We start from the raw sequence: 23,667 nt of genomic DNA on the forward strand, positions 1-23,667 counted from the left end.
CTTGGTTGCCATGGTAAACTTTCATCCCTTAGAGAGATGTTGGCAAACAAGCTGTATCTCCAGTGCAGAATGTTTACAGTCCTGCACTGTAATTATCTCTCAATGACTGGCAGAATTAATCAGAGCTTTTATGTTAATTAGCCTTACTGCAGTTCCCAAAACAGGTGGTGGGAAATATGCAAATCTATGCAGAATTTTAGTGCTCTGCATAACCAGTTTTAATTACCATAAAATTTTCTCTTCCTGCCCCTTCTAGGAATGTGTTCCCTTTCTCTCTTGACTGCAACATTTTCCCCCTAAACTTGTGTGTTACTTGATAGGAGATGCTAGATTTATTGTTCTTTAAAATATTAGGTGAAAAGTTCTCTGGGTCAAGTAATCAACCTCTAAGATGGTATTTGAAGAGGTTTCAGACTGACCACAAGCAGTATGTCAAAGTGTTAGTATGAAGGGTCTAATACCGAGGTGGAAAGAAAATGTATTCTTACCTTTACTAACCTTATTTCCAGAATTGAGGATTTGGGGTTATGAAAAATTCCATTACTTTGTAGAACACTGACTGATTATTATTATTTTTAAATTATAGTTGCAGCTTTGCTGGCATTGGAATAAAAGTCTAAAAAGTTAGTGTATAAAACTAGGAAAACACAAAAAAGGAAAAGAAGGAAACCAAAAGCTCGTGACTGAATAAGCCCATGTTTTAAATGATTCTTAAAATATGGGGTTATCTGTACATTTTATTTAATCAACTATTTGCAATCTTTCATTTCCTATCTCACCCCACCTCAGTCTAAATCTAATGAAGAATCGGGGGATTCCCAGCAGCCAAGCCAGCCTTCCCAGCAGCCTTCAGTGCAGGCAGCCATACCCCAGACCCAGCTTATGCTGGCTGGAGGACAGATAACTGGGGTAAGTTTTCACTGAGAGAATTGTAATGAACTTTCTCTGTGTTGGAGCTGCCATTGGCCAATATCTGATTAGAATTGTCCACCATAGCTGGCAGTAACATGGCTATGCCTGGCACTATTGTGTCTTTAAGGAACTTTCTACACTGTAAAGCATCTCTGAAAAAAGAGTTATCTTTGTCATAAGTTTTCATAACACCTTTTGTTAAAACTGCAGACGCTCTGGATACACTAAGAACTCTTTTAAGCCCACATTTCAGGTTTTGCTTCCTCATGTGATAGAGTCATTACTGTATAGTTATTGATGAATGGCAGTTGTCCATTTGGCGTTATGACATCACTGCAGGGTAGAAATTGAAGAATGGAGTAGTACCTACAAAAGAAAACTATTTAAGTTACTGTGTAGTGTTCTAAAGTCATGTGGTTTCGTATCCTGGCTCTGTAACTTCCCATAGGGGCAAATTAGTTTATTTCCCTGTACCTCAGTTTTCCTTCTGTTAAATGGATATGTTAATAATACCCATCTGACAGAACTGGTGTAAAGATTAGAGATAATATATGGAGTCATAGAACAATGCTTAGCATGTAGCATTCAGTAATTTTTACACTTGATCTTAGCCAAAAGGTTAAGAAGTGATTAATGTAACTTATTTTTTATTATTAATACATTGACCTGTATGAATATTTTAAACTTTCAAGTTTTCAGCCATCTTTGCTCTAAGGCACCATTCAAAATCTTTTTCCAGTGTTAAAAATTTGTGTATTATCTTGGTGGGGGGGGCCTAAGGAATAGTTATTACTCAATTCACACCACATCAACCCCCAGAAAATGAATATTTTCTTCATTTCAGTTGTGTGTCTTGGCAGTAGATAACTCTTTTAAGAACTGTTGAATAACTTTTTATAAAATCTTATCAGTAGCGATTAATGTATGTACAAGTTATATAAACAGACCAGGCATGGTGGCTCATACCTGTAATCCCAGCACATTGGGTGACTGAGATGGGAGGATCTCTTGAGGCCATAAGGTCAAGAACAGTCTGGGCAACATGGCAAGACCAGACCCGTCTCTACAAAAAATAAAAAAAGAATGAATAAATACACACACACACAGTATATGCACACGTGTCTCTTAAAGGTAATTATTGAATGGTTTGATTTTGAGTCATATGTTTCTAATGCACAAATTGTGTTAGATCCTTTTAGAAGGAGAGTTGTGCCACTAAGTTGACTGTATGTGCACTTCGGAATATTGCATGATTCCTTTGTGTGTGATCAATCAGAATATATCACCAAAAGGAAAGTAGAGCACACTTATTGCTTTAAGTGTGCTTGAAATAAGTTCCATTATGAAAGCAAGTTTAAATCTACTGTAAATACATCTTCTATTTTACTATTTGGGTCTTGTTTTTGGTGACTGGTATCTACAATAGTAAGAAGCATTTGGAATTCTAGGTTCCTGTGGCTAGGGCATCTATTAAACCTGGGCATTCAGAATCATTTGCATGTAAAGAAAGCGCTGTCATCACCTGTTTCATAGAGATAATGTGTCGGAAAGGGATGTAAAGTTGCAGAGACTCAGTACTTTCAATAACAGAAAAGACTGTGTTAGGGAGGGGCCTGTAGAGAGTCTTGGAAAAGAAACAAATGAAGCTCATATTCTTTAGTCATATCTTAGGACATAATGGAAATGATGGAAAATGGCAGGGATGGTGCTAATGGACAGCAGCTGGGCCTTATCAGCTCTTTTCTTGGTTATAGCCAGCACCCTTGCTTTTCATTCATCTGGCTAATCATTTGCTGTTCTGTTGGGTGTAACTGTCTTTTCATATCCTGTCAGCATTGATTCTTTTTTTTTTTTCTTGCTTACTAGTTAATTACTTTTTTGCCTAAACCCTGGGGCTCTGACTAGCTTGAATGATTGGTTAAGTACTGAGTGAGGACCACTATTTTAATTTAAATGTTCTGCTAGTAATGCTAGTTTGATAACTGCTGAACATTTTAGCTGTGTGCCAACCATGTGAAGTGGGTATCTGGGGACTAATAACACTTCAGTCACCATGTGAAATATCTAAGCAATCAGCTTGTGTTAGGAGTCCTTCTCCTTCACCCATTTCCCATTGTGTTTCTGATTTTGTATAGCTTACGTTGACGCCAGCCCAGCAACAGTTATTGCTACAGCAGGCACAGGCACAGGCACAGCTGCTGGCCGCTGCAGTGCAGCAGCATTCCGCCAGCCAGCAGCACAGTGCTGCTGGGGCCACCATCTCAGCCTCTGCCGCCACGCCCATGACGCAGATCCCCCTGTCTCAGCCCATACAGATCGCACAGGTGAGTGAGGAGCTCTGAGAGCCGGGCAGCAAGTGAGGAATATAGTGGCAGATGTTATTTAATATTAAATTAACTTTCTGATTGTTAGTGTGGGCCCTTAAAGGCCCAAGGAGCTCTAGATCAGTGAGGTAAGTGGTACTCTTCCTTACCACTGAATTAGAAATAATATGTTTGTTTGCTTATTTGAGTTGACATTATAAACACATAGCTGATTATCTGAATAACTGTTTATATTAAGTGACAATTCTTGAATAATTAGCTGGCATATTTCTGAGGCAGGAGATTACTATATTTATTTTAATTAGCTAATTACAGCAGGCATGGATTCTTTCACGTGCTCTGCAGTGAATCTTGCCACCCGTGTGTGAGAGAGACAGCGATTATCTCTCTGCTATCGAGTGATTCGCATTCTGCAGAATTGCGTTAGTACGTTGTTTTGTTTCAATTTTCACATTTTAGGGCAAAGTATCCAGAGGTAATACAATTTGATTTAAGAGTCAAAGACAACAGTACCAAAGAGGAAAATAAATGAAATCCTTTTATCTTAAGAAGAGGTATAAGGTATTAGTCATTAGTAAAATATATGAAGATTTGTTGTGAGTCTAGTGCTAAACAACTGTCTTTACCACCCCAAGAAAAGATCAGACATGGGCTTAAATTATAGCAAGAGTTTTGACTAGAACTAATTGACTATAAGGGTAAAGAATCGATATAAGGCTAATCTTTATTACTATTATATACGGTCTTTATCAAGATGATGTTTTGATTTTGGCCACTTTCTTCATCACCAAATAAATATTTTTAGTGCCTAAGCTGTGAGGCCCAAAGTGAGCACTAGTCTAAATAAGAAAATGTATATGAAAGCACTTTAAAATTATAAAACACTAGGCCAAGTAAAATTATAAAACACTAGTCCAGTGTAAGGTGCTGTTGTTGTTATGGGCCAGATTTTTATATGGATAGCTATTTTTCTTAAAAAAAAAAAAAAAGTGGAACACTGGTTTCTCAATTGAGCTAGATAAACTGATATCAAATTTCATAAATAATTATAGTTCTTTTAATTTATTGATGGAAATTCAATTATAGCAGTTTTTACTTAAGGAAAAAATCAGTCATAATTAAAACTCTTCTCACTTGATTTTTAAAATGCATGTTAGTCTATATGTTTAAAAACAGAACTTTAATCATTTGTTCTGAGAGAATTTTAAATAACCATTGAAAATTAGGCTCAGCTAAGTCATGGCACAATACATGTCATCCCACAAAAATGGCAAGTCCTTGCAAGGGCTCCAGATTTCTTCACATGCTTTGTGAAACATATCAAGAGCATACCCTGTTTAGAAATAGAAAAGAATGCTAAATATTCACTCTTTTTTATTTGGATATCACAGAAGTCATCAGCTGGACACCTTATGGTTAAGTGAATCTCCAATGCATGTTTTAATTCTAATTTTTCAGGATCTTCAACAACTGCAACAGCTTCAACAGCAGAATCTCAACCTGCAGCAGTTTGTGTTGGTGCATCCTACCACCAACCTGCAGCCAGCGCAGTTTATCATCTCACAGACGCCCCAGGGCCAGCAGGGTGAGCGCCTCCTTAGAGCTTATTAGGGGTATGCCACAGCTGTTCACATCATGTGACACATACATTGACTACTATCATTGTGGTCCTGAAACTGTCCATTAGAACAATGTTTTTATTAAAAGTTATTTTATTTTAAACTATCAATATTCATGTTAAGAAAATCTATTTTTCCTCATGTAAACCACATTAATTTTTTTTTTTCATAAAATGTATGACTCAGAATACCACGTTATTGAAGGTTGCCCTGAACTGCTATTTAATCCCTAAAAAGGAGCCAAGAGTTTGGCCAAAAGTCAAAGTAAAATTATTCAGTATGCTGAACATACATTGGATAAATTGCTTCCAGTGTTTTGATAGTTTTTCTTGAGACTGTATTCAAAAATAAAGGACTTAGTGCTGAAAGTATATGCTTCTAATAATTGTTTTCTTTTGAAGTTTGAGGAGAGGGTGTTATATTAGAAACTGTACAAATTTTGTGAGTTATAAAAACCATTTTTGATTCCTTTGAGTTGTAAATATTGTTATATAATTTCTGTATCAAGCAGTAATGAAGTTCAGTCGTGTGTGTAAAGTTAGTTAATGGAATCAGTATAGAGAGTATCAGGGTACAAAGACCTTGACCCAAGGAACATTAATGCATCTCTACTAATTGTTTATTATTTCTGGGGTGGATTTTTTTTGCCTTTTTTCTTCTTGATCACTACTTCCAACATCTTTTGTCATGAAATAATTATTCTAGCATATGTTCAAGATTGAAAGATGAGTAAATTAGTTTTTACTTTCAGAGAACTCACAATCTAGTGACAGGGAAACAGACCTATTAAAAGTATCAGACTTGATATGCAAAGAATGCGGTGGGAGCCAAGCAGACAGGCCACTTGTACCTTTGCAGTCAAAGAAGTCTCCACACTGAGTTTGGGAGAATGCTTTTATTCATAGGTTTACAAAGGAGAGAGTATCAGTCTTAGAAAATGAACAGGATTTGCAAAACTCAGTGACATGAAAGAGAAGTCAATAAGCTGTGTTTGAGAACTAAAATACCTTAAAACTGTAGCATAAGATGCATATGCAAGTAATAGTGAAATTTGAGACCAGAAAGATTAGCAGAGACCAGATCATTAAAGAACCTTACATTAAGTTTCCAGGAGTTTGACCTTAAGTTCTATAGCTTAGTGGTTTCTAAAGTCTGATTCATTTAAAAGTCACTTGAGAAATTAGGAAAGTAGTTTCTGAGTCCCATCCCCAAAATTTAACCAGGACTTTGAAGACCTTAGTGTAAATGGCCCAGTATGTTCCAATAAGGGAAGCTTCTATAAGCTCTGTAAAACCACAGAAGGTTTAAGCAAAAAAGTGACAGTTCCAAGTTTGTATCAAAGAAAGCTCATCCTGAAACTTGGTGAGGATACGTTAGAATGGATAAAAATAGAGAGAGTAATTCTGGTTAGGAGAATATTGCAGCAGTCCTCCTGAGGGTAAGGGCTGAAATATGGTTGTGAGGATAGAAAAGAGAAGATGATTTGGCAAATAAATAGGTGGATGGGGTCGGGCTTGGTGGCTCAACCTGTAATCCCAGCACTTTGGGTGACCGAGGCAAGTAGATTGCCTGTGCCTGAAGGTTCGAGACCCACCTGGACAACTTGGCAAGACCTTGTCTCTACAATAAATCAAAAATTAGCCTGGCATGGTAGCATGTGCCTGTAGTTCCAGCTACTGGGAAGGCTGAGGCAGAAGGATCGCCGAAGCCCACCAGCTCGAGGCTGTGATGACCAGAGCGTACCACTGCACTCCAGTCTGGGTGACAGAGTGAGACTCCAACTCAAAAAAAAAAAAAAAATAGGTAGATGTACAGGATCTGGTGGCCAGTTATATTTGATTAATGATAGGAAAGAGGCATCTAGATAATGCCTGAGTTTTTTAAAAAACTATGAGGGCTTAAAAAAAAAGTTACACCTTTATAAAAAACAAATAAAAACTATGAGGGCTGATGAGGTCATATAGAGAAAATATGTATGTAGTATTAGAAGAGCCTTGATAAAACCCAACCCTTTAGGTGTTAAATTCAGAAGGTACTGCAATTTCAGAGGTCAAAACCTAATGGAAAGTGGTGATCACAATGAAAGAGACTTCTAAGAGGGAAGGAAGGAGAAATTTTTTAGCTAGTTCAGAGAGATTTCGGAAGGTCAAGGCTGAAGTGTGTATATTAGATTTGGTAATTGTTAAAGTATTAAAATTGAATGAGACTGCCTTCATTGACTTTCTGTGAAGCCAAGGGCATTGTCTTTCCTTTTTTAAATCCGAGACTTCATTTTATTTAAAAGAGTAAAACTCAAAGTAAGACAGTTGGAATAATGAATGACTGTACCATTCATTCTTATATATATGTATTTGGCATTTGCAAAGGTATTTGTATGTTCTTAGGACCCCTACCCTCTTCCAAACTTTTTTACAATTGGGAAAGTTGCACAGAGAGGGTAATGCTGATTGGCTTTAGAGCCAATGACCTTGGACAATTCACCTAACCTTTCTGAGTTTCAGTTATTTCCTTTCTCATCTTAGCCTTTACTTATATGGATGAATTACATAAAATGTTTTACTAACATCTTTATAATGATGGAAGGTCATTATAATGTAGTATTTAAGAGCATGGACTCTTAAGTTTGCCTCTCTTTGAATGTTGGCTCTGCCACTTATTATCTGTGTGGCCTTGGGAAAGTTAACTTTCTGTGCCTCAGTTTCTATAATATGGGGATATTTGTAATATGGAGATACTTTTAGTATTCGCTTCAAAGAGTTGTAAGGATTCAATGAATAAATACATGTAAAGCACCTTTATAAGAGGTGCCTCATACATAGTAATCTCTAAATCTTTGCTACTGTTATCATTATGACATAATCATGATATTAGTTTCATCATCATCAGACAGCAAATGATAGATACGGTAACTTAGACAATGAAAACAGTTTGTTCATTTTTATAGTTTAAAAAAAACCCAGCTTGAAATAAACTAGAATCAGTTTGTGCCACTGCTTGTGTATGACCTAGATTCTAAGATTATTCAACATTATTTTCTAAGATTATTCAGTGTAAAAAGGAGATAATCACATTTATAAACATTTCTAGGCGTGGAATTAACTGTAATTAATAGCATCAGAGAAGCTGACAATCTAACTAGTCTTTTAACTTAGTGGTGAAGGACAAAGATTTCATCTGCTGGAATTTTAATAATAAATATTTTCAGCAAGAGACTAGCCTTCAATGTTGATTTCTTGAGTTCTTCTATTTTCCCTTGTTTTTATTTGTTAACCTAAAATTTTTGAAATATAGTTCATATTTTTTACAATAGTGCTTTGATTTTATAACCCTGTCTGGAATTTGATTTGTAACAAATGAAATCTACACCATTTTCCTAGAATTATCAGCATTATTTTTCTTGGGAAAATTCTTATTGATACATTTCTGAATGTGAGTTGTAATTTATTGGAGATTCTATTCTGCCTGTTCCCACCATTTATTCTGAAAATCATCAAAGAAATGTTCTTGGTTATAAAATTGCTGTTGATTTGGGTTTTGTTTGTTTGGGTTTTCGTTGTTTAGGTGAGAGGAAGTGGCAAGAGGTGTTCCTTAAGGAAGTTCTAAACTTTTGTGGGCCCTTTCAGCATTTTCAGCTGACCTCCTTTGTGGGGGGAAAAACCCCTAAGGTTTGGATTTGTTTATAAAATATGCTATAGGAACTAAAATTAATCATTTGGCATTATAATTTTTGAGCAAATAGGAATGATTTAAAAAACATCTGCTCTTATCTCTTACAGATTTGTATACTCACTCGCGTTGTTAAACTTTAAAGAAACTCCTGTGTTGAAATAGCCAATGTTTAATAATAAGACCTCATTTCTGACCTTTGTGCTCTCTTCTCTTTTATTTTTTATTATTTTTTACAGTCTTTTTCTTTAGTCTTTTCAAAATAATTTGACATCATAGATTAGTTTTAATCATTGACATACAGGATAGTTGTTATTTTTCTCTCTAAACTACCCTTCAGGTTTTTTTAAACCAGTAAAATTTAATGTTTTATTTAATTAACTATTTATTGAGTACTTGCTAGCATACAGTGCCCTAAGTGTTGAGAATATAATTTTGAAAATGACACAGTTCTCGCCCTCATTAGGAGAAGTCACATCATAAACAAGTAAACAAATGATTTAGATAGCAATAAGTCCTAGACAGATAGCAGATCAGAGTAATCTAGTAATGGTTAACCTGTGGAGGAATGGGCTTGGGGCCTGGAAAAGCCTCTCTGGAGAAGAAGTATTTAAATTGGGAACTGAATGATGTGGAAGAGGCTGCCATACCTATGATCTGAATAAAGAATCTTGCAGGAAAAGGAATGCGAGATACCTGAGATGGAAATAAGCTCAACCTAATCCAGGAGAAGGAAAACCAATGTAGCTGGTGTTCAGTGACTGAAAGGATGTGATAGGATATGAGAGCTAGGCAGGGCCAGATTACCTACAGATACATAGATTTTATTCTAACTGTAATACAAGGCCATTAGAGCATTCATGATGTGATACAAAAAGATCATCCTAAGTACTCTATGGGGATTGATATATAGAAAGTCACTTGGGGAAGCAAGATGGTCATTTACACCTTCATAAATCTGCCTTTTAAGAAATGTTTGTAGTAATATGTACCAAATTTTATTTCATTTAATCATACTTGCTTCATAGTATGTTTCACTGGCCCCAGATGAACAAAAGTCAGTGTTCTCTAGAAATATCCAATCTACTTAATATATTTATCTTACTTGTGATCTACATTATGAAATAAATATGTATTTTAATAACTTAAATTCATGCAGTGCTTAGTTACAAACAAGTGATAAATTCTGGCAAGTTTTAAGTTTTTTGGCTATTGTCCTTACATGTTCCAACATTCAGTTTATACAAATTTAGTAACTTAAGGAAATAATAATTAGGAAGATATCTGTTGCTTCAAATAATCTTAACACATATTCAAAAGAGAATGGTCGAAAGAAACCCTTTTGTTTGGTGTGCTGTGTTGGATAATTTCTGCCATTGCTCTTATCTCAGCATACTTATTTCTGTGTTTAGTATTTTAGTGACAGTATTATACTTAAATCATTAAATACAGACATTCTGGGTTGATTTCTTTATAAGCTTCTGAAAATAAAAAGCCATAGGCTCAAGTAATTGCCTAGGAATCTACTACAAACACATCAAGCGTTCACATTTCTGCTTTGTCAGTTGTTATCATGAAGCATTGCCAGCATTACTTATCGTTTTTCAACAAAGACTGATCAGTGTTAGTGCAGATAGTATTTTATATTTCAACTTTATTATCCAAAAGGCAAATATTTGATGAAGAGAACTTGAAAACGGCAGCTTTTTCCGCTTAAAAGATATCCTGCTCCTTTCATGAATTAGACAGTTTTCTGGTCCAACATATACTGGCAGTTTCTAATGAATTCTAGGTTAAGAAGTTGAGCTCTTTTTGGAATTCCCAGCTGCTTCCATTTAGAATAGTTCTTCGCTCATCCACTCCTTACTAAAGTAAAGAATTGACCTATCAGAGAGCTTATTTAAATTATGCTAAAGACTTATCAGTTTTAATGTAATGTTCTGTGTCTTTGTCCCAAGTTGTATTTAACAAGACTTAATTTTCCAAGAAGACCATCTGGAGATTAGTTGGACATTTTCAGTATACATTCTTATTCTTTCCTTCACCGTGTGTTCGAAGTAATCTTTAATGTTTCTGGCATAATGTGTTTGTATTTTACAGGTCTCCTGCAAGCGCAAAATCTTTTAACGCAACTACCTCAGCAAAGCCAAGCCAACCTCCTACAGTCACAGCCAAGCATCACCCTCACCTCCCAGGTCAGTTTTCTTCCATGGGGGTTACTTTCTCTTATCCTAGTGTTTTGAGAGACTTTTGAACTTTTTTCAATTAAAAACAAAAACAAAAAACCTGAAACTAAAAGCAATAATTCAGTCTTCAAAAACTGACCAGAAAATTCAGAGGTAGAGTGATCAGTTTGGTAAAGGAATGCTACTACTATATTAATGCATTCTTTGAAAATCTTCAGAGAATCCCTGTGTTTTTATATGTTTATAAAGAATAACCGTTAGCAATAAATGAGTAGTGGCTATTAGTTACCTCCCCTCACTATAGTCGGCAGTAGATATTATCACTTGAACTGGAAACCTAGTGCCTCAGTTAAAACCCATCTTTACCCTTCGCCTTTTCTCAGAAAATGCAAAGAAGCTCTGGTTGCTGTCTTCTTTCCTCTTAATACTTAGATACTACTTTAGTTCATTTCCACTTGACCATATAAACACTATAATCATATAAAAAGCACAGGTCTTAGTCATCTAGAGGTTTAAGTCATAGAACTACTTTTTTTGCTTCTTATGTTGCTGTGACTTTGAGCATGTTGTTTTGCCTCTCTGGACCTCAGTTTTCTCATCTATAAACGAGGTAAATGAACTGGCCAATCCTGAATCCCCTTCCAGCTCTAAATTTCTTTGTCTGCAGTATTAAGTTATCAATAATAACACATTACCAGATTTGACAGAATTCAACATCTGCTTATAAGACCTCTTGCAAACTAGGTATAGAAGAAGGTAACTTTCTTAACCTGGTAAAGAACAGGTTAAGAAACCTCAACATCATACTTAATAATGAAAGACTGAGTACCTTTCCCATAAGATCAGAAAGAAGACAATTTGACCACTGATAGCACTCTTATTCAGCATTATACTGAAGGTGCTAGCAGTGTGATAAGACAAAAAAAGAAATAAAGGGCATAGGTTAGAAAGGAAGACAACTATCTTAATTGGTAAATAGCATGATTGTTTATGTAGAAAATCCTAAGGAATCTACAAAAAAAATAAGCTACTAAGTAAGTGAGTTTAGCAACTATGTAGAGTACAAAGACAATTTACAAAAGTAATTTATTTTTCTAATTACTAGCAGTGATCATTTGGAAATTGAAATTAAGAAAAAATATTTATACCAGTTAGGGGTAAACTTAGCAAAATATTTGTAAGACCTATACATTGAAAACTACAATATATTGCTGAGTGAAATTAAGGAAGACCTATAAAATAGAGAGTATAATGTGTTCATGAATTGAAAGTATAATGTGTTCATGAATCAGAAGAATTAAGTTGTTAAGATTCAAAAGATTAGAAAAGAATACTATGTACACTTGTATGGAAACAAACTTGAAAACCTCAAAGAAATGGAGGACTTTCTGACATCACACAGCCTCCCAGGTTGAAATAAGAAGAAATCAAGGCATATAGACCAATGGAATAGAATTGAGATTCCAGAAGCAAAACCTCAATTTCTCAACTAACTCATCTTCGCCAGAGCCTCTACCATCAACCACTAGGGAGAAGACAACCTATTCAGTAAATGGTGCTGGGAAAACTGACCAGATGCAGAAGATTGCGACAAGACCCTTACCTATCCCCATACACAAAAATCAGCTCTAAATGGATCAAAGACCTAAACGTAAAACCTCAAACTATAAGAACCTTAGAAAATGCAGGAGACACTCTTATGGAAATTGGAGCTGCAACCAATTTCTGATCAAAACCCCAAGTCCCCATGCCATAAGAGATAAGATAGACAAGTGGGACCTTATAAAACTGACAAGCATTTGCAAAGCCAAAGAAACTATCAAGAGAGCAGGGAGACAGCCCACAGACTGGGAAAAAATATTTGCCAATTCTGTGTCTGACAAGTGCCTAACCTAACATCTAGGATCTACAAGGAGGTGTCAAACATGCTGAAAAGAAAAAAACAAACAGCCCCGTACAAAATGGGCAAAAAGTATGAATAGACAGTTCTCAAAAGAAGACATACAAGCAGGCAGCAGATATATGAAAAAATGTTCAACCTCACTAGTCATCAGAGAAATACAAATTAAAACTACACAGAGATGCCACCTAACTCCAGTGAGAATGGCCAGTCATCATCACTAACTCAAAAAATAACAGATGCTGGAGAGGATGTGGCGAAAAGGGAATACTTCTACACTGTTGGTGAGATTGTAAACTAGTATAGTCTCTGTGGAAAACAGTGTGGCAGTTCCTAAAAGTTCTAAAAATCGACCTTCCATATGACCCCGCAATCCTCCTACTGGGAATATACCCAGAAGAACTCAAATGACTGTAAAAAAGATACCTGCACACATGTTTATCGCAGCATTGTTCACAATAGCAAGAACATGGAACCAACTGTGCTGCCCATCAAAAGAGGACTGGATAAAAAACTGGTACATATACACAATGGAATATTTTACAGCCATAAAGAAGAACAAAATCATAAACTCTGCAGCAACCTGGATGGACTTAGAGTCTATAATACTGAGTGATCTTTCACAGAAACAAAGAACTGAGTACCACATGTTCTCACTCATAAGTGGACCTCGAACAACTATCATAATACTATAAGAAAAGGATTGACAGTAGCAGGAAACTGTGGAGGCATGGGGTGGGGGGATTGATAGTAGTGAGAAACTGCCTGGGGAAGAGGGGCCATCTCATCAACAAGGGTACCTGCACAATGAATATTTATATACCTATCCCTGAATTGTACCCCACAATTTTAAAATTAAAAAAAAAAAATTTTTTTTTAATGTCAGTTTTCCCCAAAGTGATCTCTAGACTTAGCACAATCCTAATCAATACTCCAGCAGATTTTTTAAAATATTAATTTGCATACTGTTTATAACATTTATAGGGAACTATGGAAGATGCTGGCATATCTTCTTCTGTGTGATACTGGCATGTGGGTGGAAATAGACATCAGTGGAACAGAAGAGAGCTGCACATATAAGGTCCAAAGAATTTTCCAGGGGTGCCAAAGGATTTCCATGAGAAAAGGAACGTCTTTTTAATAAATGGTGCTGAAACAGTTGTCTATTCATGGGCAAAAGGAAAAAAAACTTTGACCATTATTTTACACCATATAGAAAGATTAATTTGAAATGAGTCATAGACCAAACTTATAGAAGAAAACGGAAAAATCTTTCTGTCCTTGGGTAAGGCAATTATTAAATAAAACACAAAAAGTATTAAACATAAGAGAAAAAATTGATAAATTCATGAGCTTCTCTCAAGAGAATGGAAAAAATACACAGATAAGGAGAAAATATTCTTAAGATATATATCTGATAAAAGAGTGTATCCAGAATATATAAAGAACTCATCCAAGTCAATAATAAAACAACCTAATTTAAGGGAGTGGGGGGACAAGACTTTTGAAAATAGTTCGCCAAAGACATATAAATGCCCAGCAAGCTTATGAAAAGATGTCCAAAACCATTAGTCATCAGGAAAATGCAAATGAAATATCACTCCACACTTACTAGAACAGACAACTGCAAAGATTGACAAGACCAAGTATTGGTGAGAATATAAATCATCTAGAGAGCTCATACATTGCTAGTGGTGTTGCAAAATAGTACACACCATGTGGAAGTTAATTTAGCAGTTTCTTATAAAGTTAAACATATAGGTATCCAGTGACCCAGCAGTTCTACTCCTAGAAATGAAAGCATATGTCCACACAAAGACTTGTGTTTGAATGTCTATAGCAGCTTTATTCATAATCACTCCAAACTGGAAACAACCTCAGTGTCCATCAGCTCATGGATAGCTTACATAAACTTTGGCAAATGCATATAGTGGACTGCTACTCCACAGTAAAAAGGAATGTCTTTCTGATACATTCAGCCTGTATGAATTTCCAAAGCATTGGAAATAAAAGAAGCCAGACATAAAATACTGTATGATTCAATTTACCTGACATTTTAGAAAAGTCAAAATTATAGGTACAGAATTAATGTCATTGGTTGCCAGAGGTAGTGATGGGGACAAGGAAACATTCAAGGGTGATGAAGATGTTCTGTATCTTAATTTTGGTAGCAGTTATATGATGTACACAGTTGCTAAAACATGGCAAACTATACCCTTTTAAGTGGTGAGTTTGTGAATATGCTGAATACAAAAGTAAGCCTGAGGTGCAGCTCCTTCTACCCACACTGAGTAAGAAGAGTTCTGAGACAAATGAGAAAGGGAAGAGCAAGCAACTTTCAGAATTTTAAGGAGACAGCACACAAAAAAGCAGCCACCAGAGCACAAACAATGAAAACCCTCCAGAATGACCTGCTCCAGTTGACAGCTAAATCAGAGAATGGATGGCACAAATGAACAAGAACCAAAGTGAAACTTAGAAATTGTACAAGAAGTTAAAGTGGAGGTAACCAACTTGAGAAAGCCTACTCTGGAATAATGGAAATAAAGAGCCCCATTTTCGTTATCAATATCAACAACAAGTCTTGGGAACAGCCTCAATCAAGCAGAGAAAAGAATCTTAGACCTTGAAGGTCAAAATATGGAATTAACACAATGTTGAAAACAATGGAAAAATACTCAAAAAGAGGGAACTAAATCTTTGAGAGCTGTGTGACTTGCTCAGATATACATCTGATTGGTATACCTGAAGCAAAAAGGGAAAATGAAAACACCATGGAAAAAACTCTCCATGAGGTCATTCAAGAGAACTTCCCTATTGTGCTAGAGAGACAACCATTCAGGTGCAAGATATTCAGAGAACCCCTCCAAGATAGTACGTGTGAAGACCATCACCAAGACACGTAGTAATCCACCTTCAAATAGTAAACATGAAAGAAAAAATTCCTAAAGGCATCAAGAGAGAAAGACCAGGCTACCTACTTGGAAAAACTCTTAAAAATTGCTCTAGACTTACCTGCAGAAACTCTACAAACCAGAAGGAATTAGAGTCCAATTTTTAATGTTCTTAAAGATTAGCAATTCCAACCAAGAATTTTCTAAGCTTCATTATCAACAGAGAATTAAAATCCTTCCCAGACATAAAATCCCTAAGAGAATATGCTGTCTCCAGACCATCCCTTCAGGAGATACATAAGAGGGTGTTGAGCAAGAAGAAGAAGAAAAAAAGAACATCCATGCATATCACAAAAGTACAGGCAAACACAGAGTTAACAGAGCATACAGAACACCCACAAATGAAAACACATAAATATATAAATCCAAAAGTTAAAAAGAAACATAGCAGCCCCACAGTAACCTTATGACATGGATAAACTCTCACATATCAATAATCAACTTGAACGTGAATGGACTAAATCCGCCACTGAAGAGACATAGAGTGGCAGACTGGATTAAGAAATTATGATCCATCAATCAACTGCTTCCAGGGAGCTCATCTCACTGCAAAAGACAGACTCAAGGTTGGAGGACTGGAAAACAACCTTTTGGACGAATAGAAAACAGAATAAAGCAGGCATAGTTGTTCTAATATCTGACACAGCAGTCTTCAAGCCATCAAAAATTAAAAAGGACATGGAAGGACACCACATAATGATAAAAGGTTCAATTCACCAGCAAGAAATATCCACCCTAAACATATGTGCACTCAACACAGGAGCACCTGTTTTAAAAAGACACCTGTTAAGCAAACTAAAAGAGGACACTGATTCACACAATGATAGTTGGTGACCTAAATATACCCACTAACAGGTTTAGATAGGTCATCGAGGCAAAAAAACTAACAAGATCTGGAACCTCAACTTGATGCTCAATCAAATGGACTTAATAGATATCTACAGAACACTTCACCCAACAACTACAGAGTATATGTTCTACATGTAACATACTCCAAGATTGATCACATTCTCGGACATGATCAAGCATGAGCAAATTTCAAAAGATTGAAATAATACCATGCATATTCTCAAATCACAGCGGAATAAAAATAAATATCACCACCACCAAGATCCCCTTCAAAGCACACAAAGATATGGACACTAAACAACACGCTGCTGAATCAAACTTCTGGGTCAACCCAGAAATCAAGACAGAAACAAACAACAATGATGACACATCTTTTCAGAATATCTGGGATGCCATGCAAACAGTGTTAAGAGGAAATTCATAGCATTGCATGCAAAAATCAAGAAAATAGCCTAACATCACACCTACAGGAGCTAGAAAGGCAAGATCACCTAAATCCTAACCTTAGCAGAGGAATCTAGATTAGCCTCACATCACACCTACAGGAGGTAGAAAGGCAAGATCACCTAAATGCTAACCTTAGCAGAAGAATCCAGATCACCAAGTTAAAATCAGAATTGCAGAACATAGAAGACAATATCATAAAAAGTATCAATGAGACCAAAAGCTGTTTCTTTGGAAGGATAAATAAGATTGATGGTCCCCTAACCAGACTGACTAAAAAAGAGAGAGCAAAAACCCGTATTACAAACACAATTAGAAATGTAAAAGGTGAAGTCAGTTGACTACAGAAGTTCAAAAGATGATCAGAGATTACTATAAAAAACCTATATGCAAATAAACTAGAAAATATAAGGAAAATGGAGCACTTTCTGGCATCATACAGCCTCCCAAGGTTGAAACAAGAAAATATTGAAACTTTAAACAGACTAATAACAATCCAGGAAATCTGCTTAGTCATAAGAAATCTACCTACCATAAAAAGCCCTGGACCTGATGGCTTTCCAGCCATACTCTACAAGACATACAAGAACTGATACCAGTTTTATTGAAAGTATTTCAATCATCAGAGAAAGATGGAATGCTCTCCAACTCGTTTTATGAAGTCAACATCCTACCGATACCCAAACCTGACAAAAACCCAACAAAGAAAGAGAATTACAGGCCAGTCTTCTTGATGAACATAGTTGCAAAAATTCTAAACAGGATTCTAGCAAATTGGATCCAACAACATATCTCAAGGATCATCCACTATGACCAAGTGGGCTTCATTCCTGGGATGCTGTAGGACTGGTTCAACATTCACAAGACCATAAATGTAATTCAGCATATCAACAGATGTAAAACCAAGAACCACATGATTATATCATTAGATGCAGGAAAAGCATTAAACAAAATCCAGCTTCCCTTCTTGATAAAAACCCTTGAGCACCTAGGCATAGAAGGAACATTCCTCAAAACAGTAAAAGTCATCTATGATAAACCCACTGCCAACATTTTGCTCAGTGGACCAAAATTGGAAGCATTCTGCCTGAGAATGGGAACAAGACAAGAATGCCCACTCTCACCCTTCCTGTTCAACATAGAGTTGGAAGTCCTAGTTAGAGCAATCAGGCAAGAGAAGGAAATCAGGGGTATCCAAATAGGAAAAGAAGTCAAGCTATTCCTTTTTGCACGTGATATGCTCCTATATCTTGAAAACACTAAGGAGTCTGTCAAAAACCTCCTTACACTGATGACTGACTTTGGTAAAGTCTTGGGGTGCAAAATCAATTTGCAAAAGACAGTTTCATTTCTACACACCAGCAACAAGCAGAGTGCCAAATAAAAAGTGCAGTCTCATTCACGATAGCCACACACACAAAATGAAATACCATGGTGTCTACCTAACCAGAGAAGTGAAAGATCTTTATAATTAGAACTATAAAATGCTGTTCAAAGAAATCAAGGATGACACAAACAAATGGAAAAATATTCCATGCTCATTGATTGGAAGAATCAACATTGTCAGGATGTCCATCCTACCCAAGGCAATCTACAAATTCAGTGCAATACCCATCAAATTGCCAACATAATTTTTCTCACACCTGGAAACGACAATACAGAAATTCATATGGAAACAAAAAAGAGTACAAATATCCAAAACAATCCTCAGCAGAAGGAACAAAGCAGGAGGTACCACATTTCCATACTTTAAACTTAATACTGTGAGGCTGTAGTAACCAAAACAGCCAGTACTGTTTCAAAAATAGGCACATGGAACAATGGAACAGGACAGAGACTCTGGAATCAAAAACTCAATTCCTCAACCAACTCATCTTTGATAAAGCCACCAATAAAAACCACTGGGGAAAGGAGACCATATTTAGCAAATGGTGCTGGGAAAACTGGCTGACCACATGCAGAAGAATGAAAGTGGACCCCTACCTATCACCAATTACAAAAATCAAAATGGATCAAATACCTAAACATAAAACCTCAAACTATAAGAATCCTAGAGAAAATGTAGAAAACACTCTAATGCACATTGGAGTAGGCAACCAATTCTTGACCAAATCCCCAAAAGCGAATGCCATTAAAAATTAAGATAGGCTGGGCGTAGTGGCTCATGCCAATAATCCCAGCACTTTGGGAAGCTGAGGTGAGAGGATTGTCTGAGCCCACGGTTTTGAGACCAACCTGGGCAACTTGGTGAGACCTCATCTCTACAATAAATCAAAAAATTAGCTGGGCATGGTGGTGCGTGCCCGTAGTTCCAGCTACTTGAAAGGCTGAGACAGAAGGATCACCTGAGCCCAGCAGGTCGAGGCTGTAGTAGCATGAGCATGCCACTGCCCTTCAGCCTGAGCGACAGAGTCAGACTACAACTGAAAAACAAAAACAAAAAAACTAAGACAAGTGGGACCTCATCAAACTGAAAAGCTTTTGCACAGTAAAAGAAACCATTAAGAGAGTGGGGAGACAGCTCACAGAATATAAAAATGTATTTGCTAATTATGTATCTGACAAGGGCCTAAAATCAAGAATCTACAAGGAACTCAAATGAGCTGAACGGAAAATAACAACTCTATTAAAAACTAGGCAAAGGACATGAATAGACATGTACTTTTCATTTTGTTTTTTTGAGTTTTTTTAGTTGGAATCTCACTCTCTTACTCGGACTAGAGTGCTGTGGCATACTCACAGCCACCCCAGCCTGACCTATCGGACTCCAACCATCCTTCCGCGTTAGCCTTCCAAGTAGCCAGAACTACAGGTGCGTGCTACCACGCCCAGCTGTTCTTTTTTTTGTTGTGTAGACGAGGTCTCGCCAAGTTGCTCAGGCTGGTTCGAATGCGCGGGCTGAGGCAGTCCACTCACCTCGGCCTCCCAAAGTGCTGGGTTTACAGGCTGAGCCACCATATTTAAGCAGCCAACAGGTCATGAAAAAAATGCTCAGCCTCACTCATCATAGAAATGCAAATCAAAACTACAAATAAGATGCCACCTAACTCTAGGGTTGCTGGGATGGCCATTCATAAATCAAGAAACAGCCGGATTCGGTGGCTTAGTCTGTAATCCCGCACTTTGGGAGGCTGAGGTGAGTGGATTGCCTGAGCCCGCGGGTTCGAGACCCACCCGGGCAACTTGGCGAGACCTCATCTCTACAATAAATCAAAAAATCAGCTGGGCATGGTAGCACATGGCTGTAATTCCGGCTACTCGGAAGGCTGAGGTGGAAGGATCGCCGGAGCCCAGCAGGTCGAGGCTGCGGTGGCCAGGAGCATGCCACTGCACTCCAGTCTGGGCGACAGAGTGAGACTCCAACTCAAAAAATAATAATAAAATAATAAATAAATAAATCAAGAAGCAACTGATGTTGGCCCAGGTGTGGAGAAAAGGGAACGCTTCTACACTGATGGTGAAAGTGAGTGCAAGCTAGTTAAACCTCTATGGAAAGCAGTGTGGTGATTCCTAAAAGAACTGAAACTTGACCTTTCTTATGATCTAGCAATCCCTTTCCTGGGAATATACCTAGAGAAACATAAATCGTTTTACAAAAAAGACACCTGCACACACATGTTTATAGCTATGCTATTCACAATAGCAAAAACATGAAACTAGCCCTACTCCCCATCACAAGTGGATTGAATAAAGAAATTATGGTACATATACATGATAGAGTATTATAAATCCATAAAGAAGAACAAAATCATGGACTTTGCAGCAACTTGGATAGAGTTGAAGACCATCATATTTAGTAATGTATCACAGAAACAAAGAACAGAATACCACATGTTCTTACTCATAAGTAGGACCTGAACATTAATCACATTAGCACAAGGAAGTGTTTGGCAGACACTGGACACTACCATGGAGGGTATGGTGTGACACATAATAACACAAAGGGTACATGGTCTACTACCCGGGGAAGTACGGCCCAGTTGGAGGCCCAGACTTCACCTGCATGCAGCCCACTTCTGTAGCTGATTCTGACTTGTACCCTATATCTCTATAATAAAATAAAATTAAAATTAAAAGTTAATGTAATGTTTTCTTTAAAAAAAGAGAGACTATATTCTTTTGTCCTAAAATAAGACTTTAAATTAATTTAAATAATCAAATATTTAAGATACATAGAAAAAGCTAGCAGATTGAAAGGAATTTTATAGAGTTTAAAATACATGAAGTTTTCTCAGATCTGAAGCAACAGAAGATATTAGGAAAGAAAATAAAAAGTTTACCCAAATGATTATTTAAAGCTTATGTACACTGAAAAGTAAAAGGAGAAAAAGCAGATTGGAAAAATTAATTTACATTAATATGAAAGACTTGGTTTAATCTGTAACATTTGATGATCTCTTTAAGGTAAGGATGAGAAAATAAGTAAATTGTTAATATATAAATGGGTTAAGGATGTAAGTCCAGTTTATATAAATGGATTAAGTCCAAGAAATTACAGACAATAACTGATCCATAGGAAAATTTTGACTTTGAGAACTAAGAGAAATTCAAGTTAAGGCAGCAGCAAAGTACCATTTACTCCCTGAATTACTAAAGCCTTTTTTTTTTTCCTGAGTCGGAGTCTTACTCTGTCGTCCAGACTGGAGTGCAGTGTCACGCTCCCAGCCACCGCAGCCTCAACCTGCTGGAATCCGGCAATCCTTCCACCTCAGCCTTCCAAGTAGCGAGAACTACAGGCACATGCTACTATGCCTGGCTAGTTTTTTATTTATTGCAGAGACAAGGTCTTGCCAAGTTGCCCAGGCGGGTCTCAAACCCACGGGCTCAGGCAATCCATTCCACTCACCTCGGCCTCCCAAAATGCTGGGATTACAAGCTGAGCCACCGATCTCAGCCAGCAAAACATTTTTTTAAATTATTAACACAAATTATGTGGTGGAAACTAGCCCTGTAAAGTGGGAACCAGCATTATGTTGTGTATCAAAAGCCATGAAATTGTCTATCCAGTTACCAGAAAATCCTTGTGAATTTATTTCAAAGAACTAATTGAGTACATAGATATAAAAGTAACTAATATGCATAAAGTTTTTTATTGTGGTGCTGTTTGTGTTAGTGAAAGCATAAATGAAAAGTGTCCAGTAATTAAGAACTGGTTAAATAAATTATGATAATATTGCCTCATTCAGTTTTTCAAAAGGATAATTATGAAGACTGAACTACCATTAAAAAAAATCAAGACAATGTTGAATGAGAAAAGCACAGTATAAAATTAAGTATACTGTAGTTACAGTTAAGGTTTAAAAATGTAGGTCTGTGGAGAAAAAAACTTGAATAAATACACAAAAATGAAACCTATTATAATGCTATTTAAACTACAATTTACTTTTCTCCCTTAATATAGCATTAATAATCTTGTAATATTATTTTTATAATGCTATGTTATATGTTGGAGATGTGATAATGACAAACAAGCCAGATATGGTCTCTGCTGACAGTTTAAGTCCCATATTTATGAAATACATTTTTAAAGTAATGAATAGGCCAGGTGTGGTGTCTCATGCCTGTAATCCCAGCACTTTGGGAGGCCAAAGTGAGAGGATGATCTGAGAGCAGCCTAGGCAACATGGCAAGACCTCATCTCTATAATAAATCAAAAAAATCAGGCATGGTGGTGCACACCTGTAGTTCTAGCTACTTGGAAGGCTGAGGTGGAAGGATCAGATGGCCTGAGCCCAGGAGATTGAGGCTGGGTAACCGTGATCATGCCACTGCACTTCAGTCTGGGAGACAGAGTGAGATTCTGACAAAAAATAAAATAAAAATAATAAAATAAAGAATAATATATTAAAAAGGCTTAGGATACATGTATTCAGACCATTTGCAAATCCAGATATAATAGATTTCGTTTTGTGTGTTCAAGTTTTTTCAATAGAATTACATGCTTCATCTTGATCAACTATAATTATAAGACACATGAATTCAACCAACTTTTCTCCTGAACATTATGTTGCACATTCTGTAGTGATACATGATCTTCAGCATTCTCCATCAGTGTGACTGTTTCCTTGAATTATTTATTTATGGTACATTCCAGCTGTAAGCTGTAATATCTCTGTGTTTTTTCTTACTGATCTGTTTTTTTCTCCAACAGCCAGCAACCCCAACACGCACAATAGCAGCAACCCCAATTCAGACACTTCCACAGAGCCAGTCAACACCAAAGCGAATTGATACTCCCAGCTTGGAGGAGCCCAGTGACCTTGAGGAGCTTGAGCAGTTTGCCAAGACCTTCAAACAAAGACGAATCAAACTTGGATTCACTCAGGTAGGATGAACCCATCCTTACTTAGCTTTCCCTCTTTGTCTGGTTTCAAATAGAGTCAACCCTCTGTGTCTGTGGGCATCACATCTGTGGATTCAACCAACCATTGACCCAAAATTTGGGGGGGTAAAAAAAGAATGGTCACATAAATACTGGACATGTACATACATTTTTTTCTAGTCATTATTCCCTAAACTGTACAGTAGAACAACTATTTAATAGTACTTATATTGTCTTAAGTATTATAAGTAATCTGGAGATGATTTAAAGTATGTAGGAGGATGTACATAGGTTATATACAAATATGCCATTTTATAATTTGGGGAACTTGAGCATGTGTGGATATTAGTATTCCAGGGGGTTCCTGAAACCAATCTCCCGTGCACACTGTGGAACAACTGTATTTGCTTTACATGTCCAGAGAGGCTTCTGAGGACTAATATGTTCCTCGGCCGTGTTGTTTTTTGGTTTTAAACTATACTTTTTTGTTA

The 23,667-nt window shown here is 36.7% G+C and overlaps 1 protein-coding gene across 5 annotated transcripts in view; it reads left to right on the top strand.

Moving 5' to 3' along the window:
• The window catches only part of POU2F1 (POU class 2 homeobox 1), a 188,874-nt gene that overhangs the window by 130,628 nt on the left and 34,579 nt on the right, over window positions 1-23,667 (top strand). For 4 of the 5 annotated variants that reach the window (XM_008051452.2, XM_008051451.2, XM_021709324.1 and 1 more), the window contains 5 exons: window positions 790-909; window positions 3,048-3,236; window positions 4,695-4,821; window positions 10,622-10,716; window positions 23,006-23,179. In XM_008051452.2, coding sequence (XP_008049643.2) covers window positions 790-909; window positions 3,048-3,236; window positions 4,695-4,821; window positions 10,622-10,716; window positions 23,006-23,179 — 705 coding nt within the window. The remainder of the gene's footprint in view (window positions 1-789; window positions 910-3,047; window positions 3,237-4,694; window positions 4,822-10,621; window positions 10,717-23,005; window positions 23,180-23,667) is intronic. The other variant, XM_008051453.2, reaches the window with a different exon arrangement.

The sequence above is a fragment of the Carlito syrichta genome, unplaced genomic scaffold (assembly GCF_000164805.1).
Source record: "Carlito syrichta isolate Samal-C Ts95f unplaced genomic scaffold, Tarsius_syrichta-2.0.1 Scaffold173424, whole genome shotgun sequence".
NCBI classification, from domain to species: Eukaryota; Metazoa; Chordata; class Mammalia; order Primates; family Tarsiidae; genus Carlito; species Carlito syrichta.